A 22,666-nucleotide genomic window follows, 5' to 3' on the forward strand; every position below is an offset into this window, starting at 1 on the left:
TTTGTTGGCCACTTTTGTCCTTGATCTGCCTGCGCCCCTCACATCCAGGCATCGCCTCTGTACAAAGATAGTTCAAAGATTTCTATAAATGGTCTTTGCTTCTGGCTCAGTGAAGATGCTGAAAGACATCTGCAGTCACAGGGTGAAAGTGTGAGAGAATAATCTCACCTCAGGTGTGACATGGATGGCACCGACAGTGAAGCACACTCGTCAGCCACCTGTTATCACACCAGCACTTCTCACTGCTTTGTTAGCTGTTGCACAATGGAAAAATACTCCAATACAAGTAAAGTCTCTGTGAGAAATAAAAGACATGTCAGAAACGCTGTAGAAAGAAATTTTTCTAGTTTGGTTGTATTTTTCTCTTTCAAAGCCTGTAGACCCAAACAGCTGATTAGTGCGCTGTAGGCAATAGGAACATTATTAAAGAGTTCAACATGTGATTAGTAAGTGTAGATGTCTACTTTTGTTAAGCTGATCCTTCTGTTTTTTGAATTCCTAAATTATCAGCTTAATTATGTTGTAAAAAAGCATTTTTTGTACTTTTATTTCCCTTTTTTTATTACAAAGCCATTTCTGCCTTTAAGAGAGAAAAATGTGAAAACTCAACAGTGATTATGATAAAAAAATGAAATAAACTCATGATTTAATGTTTTTCCCTTAATTTCTAATTTTTTCTCATAACTTATTTTCTAATATTCTGTGATTTTTTTCTCAATCTATACTTTTAATCTCTAAACTATGACTGTTTTCCTCAGAAGTCAGACTTTTAAACTCATATTTCCTACTTTTATTCTCATGATTTTAACTTTTTCTATGGTTGACGTGACTGAAAATGAGCATTTTCTAATGATCCATGTTAAGGTTTCACATTTTTTCATTTTTGTCTTAAAAAAAGATAATCTAATTGGAAAATTACTCTACATTTAACATTTCTTAGTCCATCTGAACACAGCCATGGTGCATTTGCATGTTTTGTAAAGGACAGCTGTGATGTTTGACACTGTGGGACTCCCTGAGTGCAGCACATTAACCTAGTTTACCATAGGGAGTCCACAGAGGGCGGTCGACTCTCTTTCCATCCAGCCTTAGCCAAAGAGGTGTTGTCCCAGTTTGTCTGATGTTCTGTTGTTGGTTTACAATGTGGCAGAGTGGAACAAAAACCTGCTTACGTCTTTCAACAGAACTGTCCGGAAAGGTGGACTGTAGCCAATGAAAAGGCGATGCTGTTTTTGATGAAAATCTGGATAAATAGCATCATGGATAGTGTTTGTAAATAACCTGGGAGAAAAGCTCTGGCAGTGTTTACTGAAATTTTCTGGCTTCATTTAAAATCTATGTTTCCAGTAACTCACCGTCACATGGCGCTTTGATTTAAAGAAAGGGTCTAGGCTTTACTCAACCAAATGTATCATCAGGAAAAGGCCACTTTTAACTGCTGGTCTACCTCATTATGTGAAAATCATCCATGAACTATACAGTGGTTTACCGGTTTATGAATATGTTGTCTAAATGAAGGTTTTCATTTAAATGACTCCAGAATTCAAAATCAAAAGTGAGCCAGAGAGTTGCTTGGGGCTGAAATGTGATGTCATGTGTTAGGAGGTGGTGTCAGTGGGTTGGGATGTGTATGTAGAGAGAAATTGTGGTCCTTCAGAAATAAGCAGGACAAAACATGAATGAGATGGAGCAACAGAATAGCAGCTTCCAGTAGTAGTTCACATTTCACAGATTTAGATGTGACACTCGTGTCTGTCATGGCAGGTCTGTCATGACAGCCCCCATAATAAAACACATCCTGTCACAACTATTAAAATTAGGCATGTCTCAGCTTGTGAAACTCTTGGAAATATTTGTGATAATTTCAGTACTCAGATAAAAATGACCTGTACACACAGTACTATGCAAAAGACTTGAGCAATATGAGATTTGTTGTTTTAGCAATATTTGTGTAATTCATCCTTTTATTCCTCCTGGAAAGAGTCTGAATAGTGGTGGTGTTTTATTTTCAAGCATGACAACAGTGATCCTAAGCAGAACATTTGATGCCTGTGTAGGTATGTAGGTAAATGTAACCGTGTTAAGATTGTACGGTGTTGCCTTGGTTGCTGTGAACTCTTACTGTTTCAGGAGAGGACAGGAATGAGAGTGGTACTGACAGCAGGCTGCATCTTGATTCACAGTGTGAAAGCAACATGGACTCCTGTGGCCTGGAGAAAGGATCTGACAGGCGGAACAGAAGGCCTCCAAACAGGCCTGGCAGATCCAGTTTGGATAAAAATGAATGTTGCATGTGTTTGTCTGTTGCTGTGTTAATTACTCATTTTTATGAGCTGGTTGATATCAGTTATTGCACATCCTTCTGAGTCTTTAGCTTTTGTTTGGAGGTAATTTTAGGGGTTCTCCCACTTGTTTGGGAGAAGTAGAACTTTTAAAGTTTAAAAGCTCAGCCTTATCTTTGTAGCGAGAGTAGTTTTAACCTAAATTTATGACTGCAAATCTCCTGAAGGTCCTGTTTTGACAGAAAATACAGCACTACATAGATTTTACAGCATATGTTTTGGCTGTGTGTTGGCAAGTTGCTGTTTTCTCTTACACCACGCTCCACATTATTATGCAAACAATGTTTTTCTCTGATTTTCTAAATATCAATGCAAATGACAGTCATAATATTTTTCAAGTCATCAGCAGTTAGAGTATAATTCAAATGTTTTTGAACAAACTTCATAATGATAACTATTATTTTTTTTTAAATAAAAACTTCAAATGCACTTTTCCACATGTTCCACATTATTAAGCAGGCCACAGGTTTCAGCAATATGGGAAAGAAAAAGGTTCTCTCTGCTGCTGAAAAGTGTCAAATAGTGTAATGCCTTGGACAAGGAATGAAAACATTCGATATTTCAGGAAAAATTAAGCATGATCATCGTACTGTGAAGAAATTTGTGTCTGATTCAGTGCACAGCCGGGCTTGTGCCGATAAAGGCATAATGAGGAAGGTTTCTGATTGACAAATACATCAGATTAAGAGAGAAGATGCTAAAATGCCATTACAAAGCAGCAAACAAGTATTTGAAGCTGCTGGTGCCTCTGGAGTCCCACCAACCTCAAGGTGTAGGATCCTCCAGAGGCTTGCAGTCGTGTGTAAACCTACTATTCAGCCACCCCTAACCAGTGCTCACAAGCAGAAATGGTTGCAGTGGGCCCAGAAGTACATGAAGACTCATTTTCAAACAGTCTTGTTGACTGATGAGTGCCGTGCAACCCTGGATGGTCCAGATGGAGGAGTAGTGGATGGTTGGTGGATGGCCACCATGTCCCAATGAGGCTGGGATGTGAAGGAGGGGGCGGAGTCATGTTTGGGCCGGAATCATGAGGAGAGAGCTGATAGGCCCCTTTAGGGTCCCTGAAGGTGTGAAAATGACCTCGGCAAAGTATATAGAGTTTCTGACTGACCACTTTCTTCCATGGTACAAAAAGAGAATCGTGCCTTCTGTAGCAAAATTTTCTTCAAGCATTACAATGCTCCATCTCATGCTGCAAAGAATAACTTTGTGTCATTGGCTGCTATGGGCATAAAAGGAGAGAAACTCATGGTGTGGCCCCCATCCTCCCCTGACCTCAACCCTACTGAGAACCTTTGGAGCATCCTCAGGCTAAAGATCTATGAGGGTGGGAGGCAGTTCACATCAAAACAGCAGCTCTGGGAGGATATTCTGACATCCTGCAAAAAAAATTCTAGCAGAAACTCTCCAAAAACTCACAAATTCAATGGATGCAAGAAAAGTGAAGGTGATATCAAAGAAGGGCTCCTATGTTAACATGGAACTTGTCCTGTTAAGATGTTTTTGATTGAAATTGCTTTGATTTCAGTAAATATGACCCCCTGATGCTGCAATTTCTACAAATGACCATTTTCAGTTCTTTACAACCTATAAAATGTTTTAAAAAGCTGTTATGCTTAATAATGTGGAACAGTGCATTTTGAGTTTTTTATTTTTTAAAAAACTATTTTTGTCATTATGAAGTTTGTTCAAAAACATTTGAATTATGCTCTAATGGCTGATGACTTGAAAAATATTCTGTCTGTCATTTGCATTAATATTTAGGAAAATCAGAGAAAAATATCATTTGTATAATAATGTGGAACGTGGTGTAGTTAGAAATAGTGTCAGTTTTTTAGAGAGGTATGGTGAGTCATTTTCTTGTTATTTTGGTGATAGACCTTAAGGACTGCTTCAGACCAAGCATTAACAACATTTTCACTCAAAGTTTTTTTTTTTTTTTTTTTTGGACATTTTTGGTTAAAACAAAAACAAAACAAAACAAATTTCCCTTTAATTCCAAAAAATTAGAAAATATTTGTAAAGTATCCCATAAAAAGTATCCCAAATTATTCAACAAATATTTCAGGCTAACTTATTCATAATGCCTTTACAATCCAATAACGGTTTTCCCAAAATTCAATGTTGATCCTCCAAAAATGTTCAAGGAAATTCCCCAAATTTCTGAGGAAATTCCCCCTAAAATCTCTTGTCAAATTTCTAAAAAATAACTGTACCAATTATTTTCCCAGAGTTCCCTGAAAAGTTTCATGAAAATTCCCAAAATCTTTAAACAAATGCCCGTTAAATAGCTAATCACCCCCCACCCCCACAAAGAAAATGAAAAGAAAAAAAGGCCCCCAAGTTCCATATAAATCCCAACAATTTTAAAAGATATTTTAAAACAAACCCCCTAAAATATCTCATCAAATTTCTAAAAAAAAAAAGGTTTAACATATATTTTCCAAAATGTCATGAAAATGAGGGAGAATTTCCCTAAACTTCCAAATAAATATCCTTAAATTTCCATGAAATTTCTTGAAAATTTCAAATGATACCCCCTCCCTCAATATCCCATGAATTTGTGAATAAATTTCACATTTCCCCTCAAAATTTCAAATAATGCCCAATTCCCAAAATTTTTAAGCCGATTTCCCCCTAAAATTTCTTATCAAATTTCTAATGAAATTGTCCAAATACATTCCTCAAATTTCCATGAAACTTTTTGAATATTTCAAAGAAAACTCCCTACTTAAGCCCCTAAAAATATTCAAATAAATTTACCAAAATTTCTATGACATACCTAAAATCTTCCTATCAAATTTCCCTACCAAACATTTATATCAAATGCCATAAAATGAAAAAGTCTGAAAATTTTTAGATTCCCCCAAACATCATCATAAAATTTCCTATTTTCCATGAAAAAGCCAAAAATGTGAAATCAAATTCCATAGTTTTTAAAGCAAATACCCCCTAACATTTCTTAGCAAATTTCTGAAAACCACATTAAATTTTTGTACAAATATATTCCCAAAATGTTCCATAAAAATGGAGGGAAATCCCGCAACCTTTTAATCACATTTCCTTTAATTTCCATGAAAAAATTTTCAAAATTTCAAAGTACTCCCAAATATTTTTAAATAAATTAGAAAATATTTGTAAAATATTAAAATAAAAATATCAGATCAACACCCCCCCCCCCCAAAAAAAACATTTAAAATTAAATTTTAAAAAATGGCTAATTTATTACCCAAATTTCCATGAGAATGCCAGAAAAAAAATCCTGAAAAATTACAAATCTATCCCTGGAATTTCCTTGAAAGTACTTTAAAATTTCCTCCAAATTACCCAAAATATCCAATTGAAAAATCACCAATATTTCCATGAAAATTCCTGTAAATTTTTATGGAAATTCACTCAACATTTCAAGCAAAATATTTCCATTTTATAAACATGTATGACTACTTTCACAAAAATTCTAATAGCAGAATTACACTGCTGTAGGAAAGCCAAAGAGAATGTCCTCATATGTGTCTTCAGGGAGGTCTTCTGGTGACAGAATTCAGAATTACGTACATATAATCATTTTTATATCAAAATTTATTCTACAAGTTACAAATCCTCTTCTTTCCATGAAAGTATTTTAGACATTTGGACAAATTCAGGGACAAATAAAGGCAGATAACTGAAGCTGCACTGGTTTCTCAGCATGTATCATTATCCCATCACTTGACAAACATCCTCCCTTTTGGTGGTCTATTTAAGCTGCAAGACCCTCCTTCTCTGCTCTACCATTTCCAGCTCTGCATTGCATCAACACCATCAGCATCCACCTGTAGGTTTTAATACTCTCATGTTCCCTTAAGTTCTGCATTTAAATTAAATACTCAAGTAGTGATGAGGATGAAACCTGAGGACTCCAAACACAAATGATCAAACATGAGTTATGTGACTGAAATTATGTCAACTAGAATTTCAGTTTAGGTTGATAAATCTTTCATATGTGTTGGATAGGTCGTTTGAGTTGCTTTTGGACATTTACACATATTTCATTAGAGTGTTTATGTGGGGATCCCCAAGTGTGATGCTGTCTATTCTGCTGAGATGCGCTCATGAAAGCCAGTGAAAAAGGGCGACAACTGTGAGTGTATCGAGTGGCTTGATGCCACAAGTGACCTTGGCCTGTGGAGCTAATGGACATTGAGGGCAGTGGGAATGCTTGCTCTGCATCCGACAAAGCTCTGACTAAAAACTGACTGAATTGTTTCCTCTAGCAGCTTTCTTCTTGCTGCGTTTTATTGTGGTAAAATGGCTTGAATCGACTCATGGGGTATCATAGTCACAGGGTCAGAGACTAATGTCAAACCGGGTCAAATTTGAGGTCAACTGCTGCTGCCATGTGGGAACCAACTTTAGTCAATAAACAAACCCTCTCTTAGTAATTATCATATTGTAATACCTGTAACAAAATCCATACACTTTTAATCATGCCTTCAGTTCTCTTTAGTTATACAATAATAAAAAGTTTTGCTATCCTGCCTTTATAATTGGATTTCGATTGGCACCTTACAGAAAGGGAAATGAAGGTTGTCATTGATCTTTGCTCACATTGATTTGTCTGCGTTACATGAGGCACAGAGTGTGATTGATTGTAAAAAACTGTAGTAAAGGCCCAGCATGCTGGGACAAGAGGTGTGTGTGGGAAAGAAATGTACATTTGTGGCGCCCCCTGGTGGTGCATCAGGATACAATATGAGCCTGTGGAGGAATCTCAGTACAGGTTATGGAATTTTGTTTGTTTTTTTTAAAGGGCGTGCCATGAATTATGAAAGTCGTTGGCATAAATGTGATCTCAGTTAAAGTAAAAAGGCAGAATGATTTTTAAAAATGGCTTTACTGGAGAGACAGAACAGTGATAGAGTTGGAAAACTGGAAGAGAGAGGGGAAAGGAAGGATATGGAAAACAACCTCCGTACATGTGACAAGTAGACATAACTACTAGACCAGTGGATCTCTACTGCTGGGTCAGGACCTCAAAGTGTGTTGGGAGCTGTTTTCAGTGGGTCACAAAAATTATGGCGGCAAAAAGTCTAGTCCTTTGTGAGCATAAATCCATACATTACTTTCTACTCTGTTTTACCGTGATAATTGGTAAATTTGAATGTATTTTTAATATTTATCTCATTGCCATGATAAAGCTGCTTTCCCATGATAGAGAAGTAATTCCTCAAGATTTTTGAAAGAAATTTGCATACATTTAAACATTATCTTGGGACAATTGGGTATAACACATGTTCATTTTGCTCTGTCTCTTATTGTTGTTGTTTATTTTTTTTTATTCAAGATCCAAACTGCCATATTTTTCATTAAATCAACATGCGTTGTTCAAAATGTTGGGAAATTTGTGTCATAATTTGTCCTTTAAAACACTCATGGGTCCTGAGACTAGACCAGTTGAGAACCACTGCACTAGACCCGTGGTTCCCCAAGTAGGGAACAATGAGGTGTGGGTCGCTTTCCAAAAAACAAAGAAAAATTATGACCATTTAAAGTGATGTATTTCAGTCATTATTATCATAAAACTATAAATTTTAAGTGGGATTTGTCCTCAAATGTAATTAATGTGTACTAAAATACCCTAAAATCTAAATTTCTTCTCAGGGCTGGTGGGGGTCCTCAGTCTTTGGCACTGTTTATTTTGGGGGTCACAGGCTGTTAAAATATGGACCGTTTTTAACTTATCTATAGGAAATAAAATAGAGAAAGTTGGTTTAACAGTTATATGTTATAACTATAAAAAAAACTTACAGTAGATTAGAATATACTTTACTAATCTGTCTGTATTTGATACAACACCACAGACACTTCTAATAGCTTAAAATCAAATGAGCATAGTTGTCCATAAACCTGCCTGTTTGAACACAGTTAATACTTGTATCTTGTACTTGTACTATTTACAATGTTTGTTCTTTGAGAATCTCTTTAATCAGAATAGGTTTAATAACTTTAACATCCTTCTGTAAATCAATATTGTATCGAATCAAATCATGACTGTGCAAATCAGAATCAAATTGATTCTGGCCATCATTGGTGCTACCAGCCCTAATATTTACATATATATATATATATGGCACTGAAAAGGAAAGGAATGCAATGTGCAAACAGCAAGAAGAGATAAACCATTAGAAAAGCAAAGTTACCTGTGATGACCTATTTCACCAGGTTCACAATTAAAGAAATAAAACGAATAAGTAGGAATAACAGGGTAATAACTGTAAGAGAGCTTCTGACAAGTAATCTGAAAAGAGCTGATAAAAGTTGTTAACACTGAGCAGTTAAAGCTGAGCAGATGATTTGTTGTTAGAAGCAGTGGATGTCTGAAGGAAGGAGATTACTGGCCACTTCCCTGGAGGTAATACTTCATATTCAGAAAAAAATAACAGAAGCGTCCTTCAAACTTATTTGTGCCTATGCTGCAGGGGGAGTTGATGTCGCCTGCTGAGCGCAGGCTGAAGTAATAAGAGAATAACAAAGAGGAGAGAGATGAATACTGAAGGAAGTTCTTGTGCCAGGATGCTCCAACATTACCGCACCAAAGGAGCAACACAAAGGAGCATCAAATAGAACTAAAATGATAAAATACTGAAAAGTGAAACCTGTTACAAAGTGAAAAAGCTGTGCAGGAATACCCAGTCTAAACTGAATGCTGTGTTGGACCATAATACACTATTACACCAAGTACAGCGGACTAATGAGAACAGAAGCTGCAAATTTGAAATGATAAAAAAAACAGCCTATGGATCTTTATGGATGTAATCATGTTTTGAATTAAATATTTGACTGGATTTAGATTGTGGGGGACTCTTTCTGATGCAGCAGGACGTTTTGGATGGGTTATTATGATCAGGAGAGTACAGGAAAGCTTCTAAGGGTGATCTGTGCCTCTTTTGTTATGGTTTGTTGATTTGTAGTCTGAAAAATGCATTGATTGTGGTTGCAGTGGTGGTTTTATCCTGGAATGATTAACATAGTCAGAATCCTGAGAATCAGAGCTTTCTGGTTGTGTATTACATGTTATATTTACATTTTGTAAACATCTGAATAGTTCCAGTGAAAATCTGCCTGACTGCTGGTGGGCCCTTGGATTTCTAAGGGGTTAAAAAGGATAAATGATAAAAGTGGAGGAGGTAAAAATTGAAATAAATAAACAGCTTAAAAAGGCATAAAGTGTATCTGAATTGAAAAACAGGGTGGCTATTGTCCCACTTTGATGAAAACAGAGCCAAATTAAATCTTTTTAATTGATTTTCAGTCATTGTTTATCATTCAAAGCACAATCAGCTTCATTTATCATTTAAGGAAAGTGGCCTCAAGGATGAAAGTCACAAAAAGCAATGATTACAACAAAAAGGACAACAATGTTTGAAATATCAAGCTTTAAATACATGTGAATTTAACCCTTCTACTTTTTTTTTTATTTCTTTATTGAACCATTTCAAGTACAAACAATCAGATGTACCGGTACATAATAGTAACATACAACATTGAGAAAGAGTTCACAAATAGTAACAGGGGTTAAAGAAATAAACAAAAAAGTGCATTAATAACTTAAAAAAGGTTAAAGCAAAAGAAAGGCTTAGTTACAAAATAGTTCTGTATAAATTGAAATCGCTGACATAGACTTTTGGTTGGAGGTTAATCCATCCCTCCATCCATCCATTTTCTATACCGCTTGTCCCATTGGGGGTTGTGGGAGCTGGGGCCTATCCCAGCTATCATTGGGTGAGAGGCGGGGTACACCCTGGACTGGTCGCCAGAGACAGACATCCAGGCACACTCACGGCCGATTTAGAGTCACCAATTAACCTAACGAGCATGTGTTTGATGGTGGGAGGAAGCCAGAGAACCCGGAGAGAACCCACACATGCATGGGGAGAACGTTCTGTGAAAATATAGTGCATGTAATTTACTTCTTTTTAATGTTGCTTTTACCTGTGTTTTATAAGATGTTCTCTGGAGTGGACCAGTTAAAAATGGAAAAACACCAATGAAAAGGTTGTTTTTCTGTATTAAGCTTGATTTTGGTTCACTTATACATCTTTGTGTGTTTTATTTGCACTGATTGGAAATGCCTCAGTCTGGGATTGCAAAGAATGCCATATTATTAAAAAAATTAATAGAGAAAAACGTATACACTTTGTGTATTGCCTTCAACACTGCATGGCAGCACCTGCATCAAATTGGACTTGAAGCACTTTGTGGCACCTCCTGATGTTGTTTCTTCTTGTCTAGATCTTTGCTTTTGTTGTTCTTGCTCTCGAATGTTTGTCGTTTTGGATAAAGGCACTGCTAACAGTGTAATATTGTAGCATTATTCTCCATACATGCGTGTTTTTTTGACTGGCCGTTGTTTCGTGGAGAAAAATCACTTATAGATACACGTGTGTTCTGCGCGAAAATATTCATTTTCATTTCAGAATTTTACCACTTACATATTTTAGCTTACAACAATTTCTAAATTTCTAACTGTTGCAATGATAACTTCATCACATTTTTGCAGTTTTTGCAGCAATTTTAAAAAAATGTTCGTTTTTGTGCTCTTTTGGAGGTCCTATATCCAAGTTGGTGACTTAAAGTGAAAGTAAAGTTCATAAAGCTGAGGTCATGCTAAAAAAAGATGCCAAACATTTTTGAGTGGTTTACATAAAAGAAAAGTATTGACAGAACAGCAAAAATAGCAAGTAGACTTCTATGGGTGAAATGATCACTTTATCAATTTGTTAATTTTACCATAAAAAGAGCACGTTTTCCATTTGACTCTAGACCTTTACTGTCTAAAGCATGCACTCTTTTCATGCATTTTTATCACTTTCCCTTATATCTAATTTTAGTTTTTATTTTACCCCTCATTAAACTCCAGTTATAGACCACAGCAATAGCACTACATAAATATGAAGAAATGGTATTAGCAGTAGTATTGATGATTTAGACAGCTCCATTTGCATGAGCACGAGTTTTGACACTTTGCATGTGACATTTCCATCCTATTTCTAGAATTTTCATAAATACAAACACCTGTAAGTTGCAGAATATATGGAGTGCCCAATACAAAACCACTAAATATTGTTGTTTTTCAGATTAAGCGTATAATGGCCAGAAAAGTTTCTTTCTGAAAGTAGTGTTGGGGGTATAGCTCAGCCGTAGAGCATTTTACTGCAGATCAAGAGGTTCAAATCTGGTTGCCCCCTCTCTCTCTTTCTCAGTTTTTATTCTTTAGATAATCCCAAACCTTTGTCTGTGCAGAGAGTCTTAAACAATGCGATTTTCTACATGTGCAAAAAACTTAACATTTTTTTGGGGTTGAACTGTATTAAAAGAAGGCAAACAGGTGATTTTTCCCTAAGACAGCCCCCAGTAGAACTTTAACATGAAGTCCAGATGAGCTCATGTATTTTGCATAAATCACTGAGCTCGTGGAGAGATGGCACACATGACAGTATGTTTCATGTGATCTTCAAATGTAATAAAGATGCTACAGATTTTATTTTTTACTCATTCACAGATTCCATGAACACATCCAATCACATGTAGCATTGATATAAGATTAAATCATACCATTATAGCAAAATGCTTTCACTTTGTCTGCAGGCTGGATTTCCATGCCCCCTCTCTGTCAACATCAGCTTTAATTTCTGCATAATCCCAAACCCCACCACTATGCTGAAACACATATTTCAAAGAGCCAACAATACATATTTTACTTTGTATTCATTTATGTATTTCCTTAATTACTCTATTTACCTCAGCTTAAGTGCAGTCATCACTGTATGAACACACTATGAAAGAAAATATCGGCATGCTCTTTTCTCACTCATGAACAGAACAGTCTTTAATGTCAGGACCTACTTTGACTTTCACTAGTTTGTCCCTCAGAGGAGGCGTCATTCATAGATCAGATCTCTCTGCATTTGAAAGAGGATCCCGTGTTAAGGGCTGGGCTACACACAGCGAGGATGAGCGAGGCAGCAGGAGAGAGAGGGAGCTACAAACTGATGGACTGAGGTCGCCTGGTTGTCTCTTACTCATCTTCTTGTATTTGCCCTTTGGTTTAACGCCTCAACATGAGCTTTAAGCGTAAACTTCAGCCTGTAAGTAGCCTTATACTGGCTTTCTCAAGCACCCTGCTGTTTTCCCCTAACTTTTGCTGCCTTTCCCCTCTTCCTTCCCATCATATTGACCTTTCCATCACCAGTTTTATCAAAGTTAAGCTGATGCAGTGTTACCTTTTGTGCACAGAATTGTTTTCATGCATTGCTTTTGAACCCTTTTGCTGTGGTTTTTGGTTTATTTATGGCTTTTATATTGCAGAAATAGGTGTTTGGATTACAATCACACGTGATTGGGATGGATTTGCTTGCTGGAAAGTTTAATTTCCTGTTTTCTGATGTTTATAAGCAACTAAAATGAGACATATATGACTGTGCTGCAGTCCAAATCATAAGCTGTCTTTCCTTTAATTTCCTTTCATCCCAGTTAATATCTGTTAACTGTAAAGTCTGGCTGTGTCACATATAAACTCAGCATCATGACCGTTGGAGGGCTGTTGCGTGCAAACTGGCGGTGACACTTGGTCTTTGGTCATCATTATGAAACAGAGCGGACAGCGTCAATAACTTAACATTTCTTGGGTGAATGAACTTTTGCCTATGTGTTTACACTCCAATTACTGTGTTGTCTTTTTGCATCTGTTCAGCTGTGGTCAGTTACAGGAACTCACAGGAGCTCTGAATGTTGCATTAAGAAGTTCATAAAAATCAACCAAACCTTTTTAATTCCCAAACAATGTTGGTCCATCTGGTCAAAAATAATCAATGGATGGTGAAAAACTGTAAGCAAAAGTTCATTTTGTGATTACAAATGCTTTTTGTTTCCCGCATATGACAGTACACATGCTTTTTTGAAGTACTTTTCCTTCCATTTTTCATCTAATCTGGCCAGTCATTGCATTTTTTTTTAGCAGGAAGGCCATGTGGCATATACTGTGATTCTTGTGAGGTTGTTGAAGCACTGCAACTTCCAACCTATTTTGTCATGCTGACAATGACCATAATCATGCAAATTAAGATGCAAATATCGGTGTGGATTGTGTGAGCACATGGAAGTACAACAATGCACGTGTTTCATTTTACGTGTGCTAGTTTAACAGTGTAGACGTAGATGTCACGGGCTTTAGAAAATTTGTCAGAGGTGTGAACTTTCACACCAGCCGTCTGTTACATCAGCAACCGTGCCCTGACCTTGCAGTTAACAAGAATGAATTTAAATCACTCTTCTGCACAGCGCCCAATCAATATCAGTACTTAATTCTGGTTCACAATTGACCAGATCGCTGATAGGTTTGGTCACATGGGTCTGGTAAAAGGGAGACTTTGTGAATTGGTGGGTTAAAGTAGACGGAGCTGCTGAGTTGGAGGTTTTTATGTGAGTTTTTACAAGCAAGAGAGCGATGCAGGAGTGGAGCTGGCCGCTGCACAACAAGCAGGTAGGGCTAGAGAGGGTTTGGAGAGGCCTTCTCCTCCTCTACTGCTGTGTTCATCAGGATATAAGCATGGACAAAGACGCTTAAATTGTTGGACCAGTCAGAGGGACTTTAACTCTTGTTTAATTTATTTTTAACTTACTTTTCTGTATTGGTCTGCAATTTAATGCCATTACACGACGCTAACAGAAAGGTGTGGAAACACTGAATAATGATTTGTTTATTGGAATTGTTTGTTATGTATTGCTTGAGATGTTTTTGTTCTCATTGCTGTCTGTAAATCTGTATGAACAAGACATTTTGTGCTTTCCGGTTCACATTGCATGGTATCATGTCAAGTTGCTGAGGGTCATACTGTGTTGGACCATATTTCATTGAATTGGGTTATTTCGTATCGCATATTTTTGTATTATATTGTATCATGGCATATTGTGTCATTATCATACTAGGGGTGGGAATCACTAGTGGCCCCACAATACAATATTATCACAATACTTTTGCCATGATTCAATATTATTGAGATTATTATCATTTTGCGATACACAGAGTATTGCGATACCATATACTGCTATCTACGCCATTTTTCAACTGTATAACAGTAGCCTTCATTTTTATCGTATTACCGCAGTATTCTATTTTCATGCGGCACTCCTGGCAAACCTCATGTGTCATGACCATGTTGTTCATGCCCTGCTTGCATTCCTAATGTCCTTTCCCTGGTGCTGCCATATTGGTTGTACTAACTTTCTCCTGCTGTATAACCATCACCTCTGCCGACCTCACTGGACAAAGAGTGCAACAGCATCATCAAGTGGACAGAAATGCAACTGATGCTATTTATCCAGTATCATAGACTTCAGTTCATATGAGTAATTAATTTGAAAAAACAATCACTACTTGGTGGAAGATACGTTACGATATATCACCGGGGAAAATATCACAATACTTTGCTGTATTAGTTTATTCCCTCACCCCCACATCATACCATACCTTACTGAAGCAAACTGTATTGCACCATAATGTATCATATCAAATGCTAGATATTGCTAACCTGACATGCCAGATGGATTGTTTCGCACACCATCTGTAAAACCTCCCGTACACTGTGTTTGGGCAAGGGCAGAGCCTTTGAAAAAAAAACACTTGGCGGGTGATTGGATGAACGTTCTGTCTGTCACATCTTTACAGGCCAATCAGAGCAACAAAACACATGGCGATCAGGAGAAGGGCAAAAAAATTATTCCCGCAAAGAAAAGAACTCACTGCTGTTCTTTGTTCTTCTTTTAACGAAGAAATGTCGTCAAGTTCTGATAAAACTGATGCTATAGCAGCATCCATGCTAATCTCTTACACCATAAATGCATCGGCCTCTTGTTGCTGCTTGCTTAGGTCACGACTCTGCTACACCTGATTGCTCCTGATTGGTCCTGTCACTTTTTTACAGAGCACTCTGTTCAGATGGGAGCTTTGCAAGATGGATTCGCCAGTGAAAAACAGAAACAGGCAAATCCATCTGCTTTGCAAGGTTAAGATATTGCATCATATCATAGTGAATCATATACCATCTTATTGCATCAAATCTTGTAATACTGAGCTCTATCCTATCCTAGCCTATCTTATTATAATGTATCAACAATTTGTATCGTGTGACGCACTGCATCATGTCGAGTTGTATTGTACGATATTGTGTTGTGTCCTTGTATCATTTCAGAGGTGACAAGTGTTGAGCTTGCCTAAAAAAACTCAAAAATACAAACAGAGGAGTGTAATGTGATAGTGTCACAGGCTTAAATTGGTGTTAGTCTTTATGTTTCATTATAACTCAAGCTTTAGTTCTACCTCAAAGATACTTCTACTTCTACAAATATAAACAGAAATTGCAGGAATAAAGACATCAAAACAGGTCTGAAGAGTTTTTGCTTTTGTTATAAAATAGAAAGAATACACTTTTCCAAGTACTATGAATAAAATCAGCATTTCTGATTAGGGATGAGTACACAGAGTATAAGTTGAGTTTGAATTATGGTGTGGTGTATAAATATTTAAACCCATGTGAAGAATGAAATCTGCTGAAAAATTAAAACAGGTGAAAAATTAAACCTGGTCATGAAAGCTATATTAAGAATCTAAATGATAGTGAAATATAATTCAAAGTTAGATGGTTTTAGATGGATAGTAAATATAAAAATCTGACTTTTTGTTAGTGTCTGTACTTTAGGATACTATATACTTCTTTATTATATCGATGTGTTTGCTAGAGAGCAGGCAACAAGCACCTCTCATCTTCCCATCTCCTTAAAGAAAAATGTACTCATCTCCCTGTTAGATAATGTAATTTATTTCCCCATAATTAATTGTACTATCACACCTACATCATTAACAACCTCACTATCCTCCCTGCCTCCTCAGGTGTTGTCCCTTGGTGCTGACGTGCTGCCAGAGTACAAGCTCCAGGCCCCACGTATCCACAAATGGACCATTCTTCACTACAGCCCCTTCAAAGCAGTATGGGACTGGGTCATCCTGCTCCTCGTCATCTACACAGCCATCTTCACACCGTACTCTGCCGCCTTTCTGCTCAACGAGGTGGAGGAGCCCTGCGGCTACACATGCAACCCGCTCAACGTGGTTGACCTGGTGGTTGACGTCATGTTCATCGTAGATATCCTTATCAACTTCAGGACCACCTATGTAAACCACAACGATGAGGTGGTGAGCCACCCGGGACGCATCGCACAGCATTACTTCAAGGGCTGGTTCCTCATCGATATCGTGGCTGCCATTCCCTTTGACCTGCTCATTTTCCGCTCAGGGTCTGAAGAGGTGAGAAAGAAGGGAAGTTGCAAAAGATCTTCCACGTAGTATCCTACTATTCCTAGAATCTTGTTGGTGGCATTACTGCTTGTTGGAAACCCCTTTTCACGGTTATTTGTGCGCTACACATGTTAAACAACTGGCATTTTCACATATGCATAAAAATTAATCAATTAAAAACAGACCCCTTGTAAATTTTGAACATGAAGTAAGGGTTAGGTAATGTGTTAGAGAAGAAAAAAATGTTTGCAAATTTGCTACAAAGGGAATTTATCAGCAGATATGGTAAGAAGTGTATTTACATATGGCTTTTAATGATCATAGCAGGATTTTAAAATTTGTTCTTTTGATCAGAAATGGACTTACCAGTCTTTGTTGTATTGAGATCCTGCCGACAACACCAATTTGAAAATGAAATTACTTAAACATTGAGACGAGAAGAGGACACCAGCTTACTTTGAACTGCTTATTTAGTCACAGTTTTGGAGAAACAGTGGTATCAACACACTGTGAGGTTGCAGCCAGATTTCTAACAAAGCCCAAGTAGTTCACTCTTTTATACCTCTAAGGTACACGTATCAAACTCAAGGCCAAGGGGCCAAAACCGGCCTGGCACATAATTTAATTGTATTTTATTTAACCTTTATTTAACCAGATAAAGACCCATTAAGATCGAGATCTCCTTTACAAGGGTGACCTGGCCAAGAGGTCAGCAGCACATGTCATAATAAATAATACATTTCAGTGATAGATTACAACAATAAGTTAAAACAGACAATAATTTGGAAAGTGCTTAGGTAATTTGCAGATAAAGTGCTGGGAAAATGACAAGTTTATAAACACAGGCACTGTTCCATGGTCTTGCGTTGTCTGTCATTTAAGACAGTATGAAATGCTTCAAGTGAAATGAGATCAGACAGTTTCAAATCAGTCTGGAGAGTATTCCATGCAGAGCAGACAGCAAAACTGAACGCTCTTTTCCCTAATTCAGTCCTGACACAAGGAACAAGCAGATGAACAATGTTGCTAGAGCACAAGGCATAATGGCTTTCAGGCCTCAAATGGCTTTATATGGCCTTAAGAACTAAATCTTTCTTAATAAACAGTTCCTAGCAGCTGAGTTTAATTTAACTAAATGCCCCACAATCCACTGAACATTTTAGATTTGCAGTGGCATGACAGACGGTTTTTTTTTTGTTTTGTGTTGTTTTGTTTTGTTTTGTTTTTTTTTTTATCAAGGGACTGTATCATCACATAATCTCAGCAGATTTGTTGTTGAGAAAAATGCAAATTATAATTTACAGACTGAAATCAATCAAAGAACATTTATGCATTTTTCCGTAGCTCTGCCCTTCTCAACTGCAGTCAGACAGTTTAGTGCCATAGATAGGGCTTGATACTATTGTGGAGATACAAAATTACTTTATCGATAACTAGGGATCTCAAAACTAACCAAGTTAATCGTGATCAACAAGGTCCACAAGTAGTACAGTCATTTTAAGGCATTTCAGTGTCTCCCTGCAGCCACAGTGATGTTAAGTAAGTCCACCATTGCTCCTTAATGTCTCATTTAAAAATGTACATACAGCTCAGTGGACGAATCAAAGTCATCTAAACCTTTTTAATGTTCTCAGAGCAGAAAAATGTGAGTGGGTATGCCCACATACACTAATTTTGCATGTGCATATATATATATATATATATATATACATACCAGTATACAGGCATTTGTTTTCATTACTAAACTAGTTTTTAGAAAGGTCTGTAATAATGAAATTTACACTAGATGACCAGGATGTAATGGTGAAGTCTTATTGAAGATGCTTTAAACTTTCTTTTTCACTCAATTGACACCATAAATACATGCAATTACATGGTGCATTGGTAAGGCATAAAACTGTTAATATATGCAGGGCAACATTGAAACTTACCACATGCAAAGAAGATTAAAATATTAGATTAATTAGAAAATAAATAGAAAGCCTCAGGTTCTCTGGTGGTTTGCTCCACAGATAAGGACAGTATAAAGTAAAAGCTGGCTGTATAGCAGCAAACTCCAACACTTGCAGCCATGTTGGATTTCAACAGAAGGGCCGGTTGCCATTGAAATTTTCTAGAAGTTTTCAAGACTGCATGTTTTAAAATTATCTATAGCCAAAATTGTATCTTCCACTAGTTCACAGAAGTTGTATTTCTGGATTGAGTTGCATAGATTGAAGACCTTTTTGGGTGGAAAGTGGCTCATTACTGTATAGAAATGTGAAATAGAAGCTGTATACTATTGATCTGAGAGATTTTCTGTGAAGAATTTGCAGTGTGGGGGTATAGCTCAGTGGTAGAGCATTTGACTGCAGATCAAGAGGTCCCTGGTTCAAATCCAGGTGCCCCCTATGTTTAGACTCCAAAGCTGGTATTGTCTGCATAATCCTGACCTTTTACTGGATGGATGATACAGAATATATTTCTGCCTAACTTCTCATTTTACCTTAGAACAACTTGTATTATTATCAGACTAAACATCACCCTTTTTTCATTCAACCTGAAAAAGAATATTTGCAATTCATCCATACTGCCCACTGAATCTTTATAGGTAGATTCTAAGCATGTAAAGTGAGTGAAAATTGTGTGAAAAGTGTTGCATGTTAGTGTTCAGCATCAGGTCTTCTGTACTTTTGCTGTATTTCTAAGTTTATTTACGTGCAAAAAACTTCATTCAGGACTTCATTTTATTTCTGCAGCTAAAAGCCTTACTGATTACTTTTCTCCTCCAGCCTCAGACAACCACTTTGATTGGATTACTGAAAACTGCCAGACTCCTGAGGCTGGTCCGCGTGGCCAGGAAGTTAGACCGTTACTCAGAGTACGGAGCCGCTGTCCTTTTCCTCCTCATGTGCACCTTCGCCCTCATAGCTCATTGGCTGGCATGTATCTGGTATGCCATCGGCAACGTGGAGCGCACCGGCTCGGCTCGCATTGGAGGGATGAAGATTGGCTGGCTGGACAACCTCGCTGAGCAGATCGGTAAACAGTATAATGACAGTGATGCCGCCTCAGGTCCGTCCATCAAGGACAAGTATGTTACGGCGCTGTACTTCACCTTCAGCAGTCTGACCAGTGTGGGCTTTGGTAACGTCTCACCCAACACCAACCCAGAGAAGATCTTCTCCATCTGCGTCATGCTTATTGGCTGTGAGTAGAGAAGAGATTCATTAACCCTTATAACCCCATTCTAGAAATAGCTGGGTTTTGTGTAACAGAATGTGAAGCTTTTTAAAACATTGAAACACAATATTTGATCAGAAGCAGCCAAAGACAACACATCAATGTTGAAAATGAGAGCTGTCACTGTTTTTGGGAAATCATGTGTCCATTTTAAATGTGATTCTAGCAACACTTTTCAGAAAAGTTGGGACAATGGCAACAAAAGTCTTGAAAAGCTGTAAAAGCACATAGTGGAACATCTCACAGACTATTTGTTTACCAGGCTAAAGGTTAGTAACACATTTATTTATAAAAAGAGTATCCAAGAGATAGAGGTAAGGCTTGCCACTCTTAAAGGCTATACAAAATAGGGTGACAATGGAAACACAAATTTTCAAATAATCATGGGATTTCATAGTCTAGTACATCGTTTTAAAATGCACCATCATCTTCTTTAACTTTTTTGTATCACTGAAACCAAAGCTTTTAAGTTGCTCATTAATCCATGCATCTAATCCCTGCAGCTCTGATGTACGCTAGCATCTTTGGAAACGTATCAGCCATCATCCAGAGACTGTACTCAGGCACTGCTCGGTACCACACTCAGATGCTGCGGGTCAAAGAGTTCATCCGTTTCCATCAGATCCCCGGAGGCCTGAGGCAGAGACTGGAGGAATATTTTCAACATGCCTGGTCCTACACCAACGGCATCGACATGAACGCTGTGAGTCAGGATCAAACAAGTCCAACACTAGCGCAAAAGAGCATTGTGTCTTTTGTACCATTTTGGCTCTCAAACTCTGGATGTGTGTGGGGGTATAGCTCAGTGGTAGAGCATTTGACTGCAGATCAAGAGGTCCCCGGTTCAAATCCGGGTGCCCCCTATGTTTAGACACCAAAGCTGGTATTGTCTGCATAATCCCAACCTTTCTGACCGTGTACATCATTGAACAAATCTTACAAACATATGACAGCTTCAGGGTGTAAATATCATCACACTTTAAACCTTAAAAACATAATGTGCATATTATGTATTCCTCCTGTTGCAATGAACCACTTTTTAGTAATAAATTTAAATGCATATGTGTTGATAAATCAACCAGGTTACTTCCAGGTGGGGGTGGTAGAGCATTTGACTGCAGATCAAGAGGTCCCTGGTTCAAATCTGGGTGCCCCCTTCTCAGAAGTGTATTTACATTAACGTCAAATTTCAGAGATGACGTGCGTCATGTTGCTACTTGGCATTGCAGAGCGGTCAATTGAATTGCCAATTCAATGTGAAAATAGATCATCACTTGATGCCACTGTCCTTCATGTCCAGCCTAAATCAATCTAACACATTGCTCTCCTTCTCTCACCCGATTTTTTTAGATTTGTTTTCCATTTTTAGATTGTATGTTTTTAGAGTTAGAAGATGCACATTTCAAGGGAAAAAAAAAAAAGAAAATTGAGTCCTCTTTTTACCAATGCAGTTTGTATCCCCGCAGGTTTTAAAAGGTTTCCCTGAGTGTCTGCAGGCTGACATCTGCCTCCATCTGAACCGAAGCCTCCTGCAGCACTGCAAAGCTTTCCGAGGTGCCAACAAAGGCTGTCTGCGGGCTCTGGCCATGCGGTTCAAGACCACCCATGCTCCACCTGGTGACACTCTGGTCCACAGCGGGGATATTCTTACCGCCCTCTACTTCGTTTCCAGAGGCTCCATTGAGATCCTCAGGGACGACGTGGTTGTGGCGATACTAGGTATCAGACCTTGTGCCAACTTTCTCTCTTTTTTTTCCTGGATGGTTTCATACCTTATGCTATTTTCATATCTGAAAAAGCTTTGGTCACTTTGTTTTATGTGTTCTCCGACCCTTTTGTCCCACAAACTCAAGTGCGCATCAAACAGATACTCTCACAGTGGGTTGTGTTGCCAGAGGTGTTTGGGCACAGCTCCACTTCCATTCCACTGTGGCATTGATCATCAATAAGCCTAGCACTCAGATCCAGGCTGCATAGGTCATTTCTTTTCAGCTGTGTTTTAGGGTACCAATTAGTGCTGAGCAAAAGTGCTATTAGATCAGTCTTATCTTAATACTTTGTATTTTATACCCTGCTTTTGTGCAAGATCACATGGTCTAATTTCTATATTTAAACACTTTCTCATGCATATCTTTGCTTTTTCTGTGTTTTATCTGTAGGAAAGAATGACATCTTTGGAGAGCCCATCAGCCTGTATGGCAGGACAGGCAAATCCAGCGCCGATGTCCGGGCTTTGACCTACTGTGACCTTCACAAGATCCTGAGGGAGGACCTGCTGGAAGTGCTTGACATGTATCCAGACTTCTCAGACATGTTCTGGGATAATTTGGAGATCACCTTCAACCTGAGAGATGTGAGTGCCACCAGAGGATGACATTAACACTAGGTAGCTTTGATTTCAAAGTAATAACAGTCTATAGACATTAGCTTGGCTTAGCTTTTGTCCCATTACCTTAGTTTTTACCTAATTTATGACATGTGTTTTTCACATACTCTTTTACTGGTATATTGTTCAATGTGTAGCACTAAACTGGCTCAGTACTTTAAAAAATCCCCAAAAAACAGAATCAGTGAAATCAAAATATGCTGTCAACTTAAAAAACATTTATTCAGGAACATTTTCGTAACATATTTAATCATTTTATTACAAGATGGTTGTACAGTTTTACTTGGCTAGAACCCTGATATGGGTGGATACATTCATGACAATGTGTATTGAATACAAATTAGTTTAAAAGCAATTAATCCATAGAAGCATGATGAGGGT

The 22,666-nt window shown here is 37.7% G+C and overlaps 1 protein-coding gene and 2 non-coding genes across 3 annotated transcripts in view; all 3 read left to right on the plus strand.

Annotated features, from left to right (window-relative positions):
- The window catches only part of kcnh6a (potassium voltage-gated channel, subfamily H (eag-related), member 6a), a 37,407-nt gene that overhangs the window by 6,615 nt on the left and 8,126 nt on the right, over positions 1–22,666 (plus strand). Inside the window, exons 7-11 of the mRNA XM_041777875.1 lie at positions 16,273–16,686; positions 19,449–19,866; positions 20,403–20,602; positions 21,366–21,618; positions 22,059–22,252. Coding sequence (XP_041633809.1) covers positions 16,273–16,686; positions 19,449–19,866; positions 20,403–20,602; positions 21,366–21,618; positions 22,059–22,252 — 1,479 coding nt within the window. The remainder of the gene's footprint in view (positions 1–16,272; positions 16,687–19,448; positions 19,867–20,402; positions 20,603–21,365; positions 21,619–22,058; positions 22,253–22,666) is intronic.
- trnac-gca lies at positions 18,996–19,067 on the plus strand. Its single transcript has one exon. It is a non-coding gene; the product is annotated as a tRNA-Cys (tRNA).
- Positions 20,691–20,762, plus strand: trnac-gca. Its single transcript has one exon. It is a non-coding gene; the product is annotated as a tRNA-Cys (tRNA).

Source organism: Cheilinus undulatus, linkage group 21 (genome assembly GCF_018320785.1).
Source record: "Cheilinus undulatus linkage group 21, ASM1832078v1, whole genome shotgun sequence".
Lineage (NCBI taxonomy): Eukaryota > Metazoa > Chordata > Actinopteri > Labriformes > Labridae > Cheilinus > Cheilinus undulatus.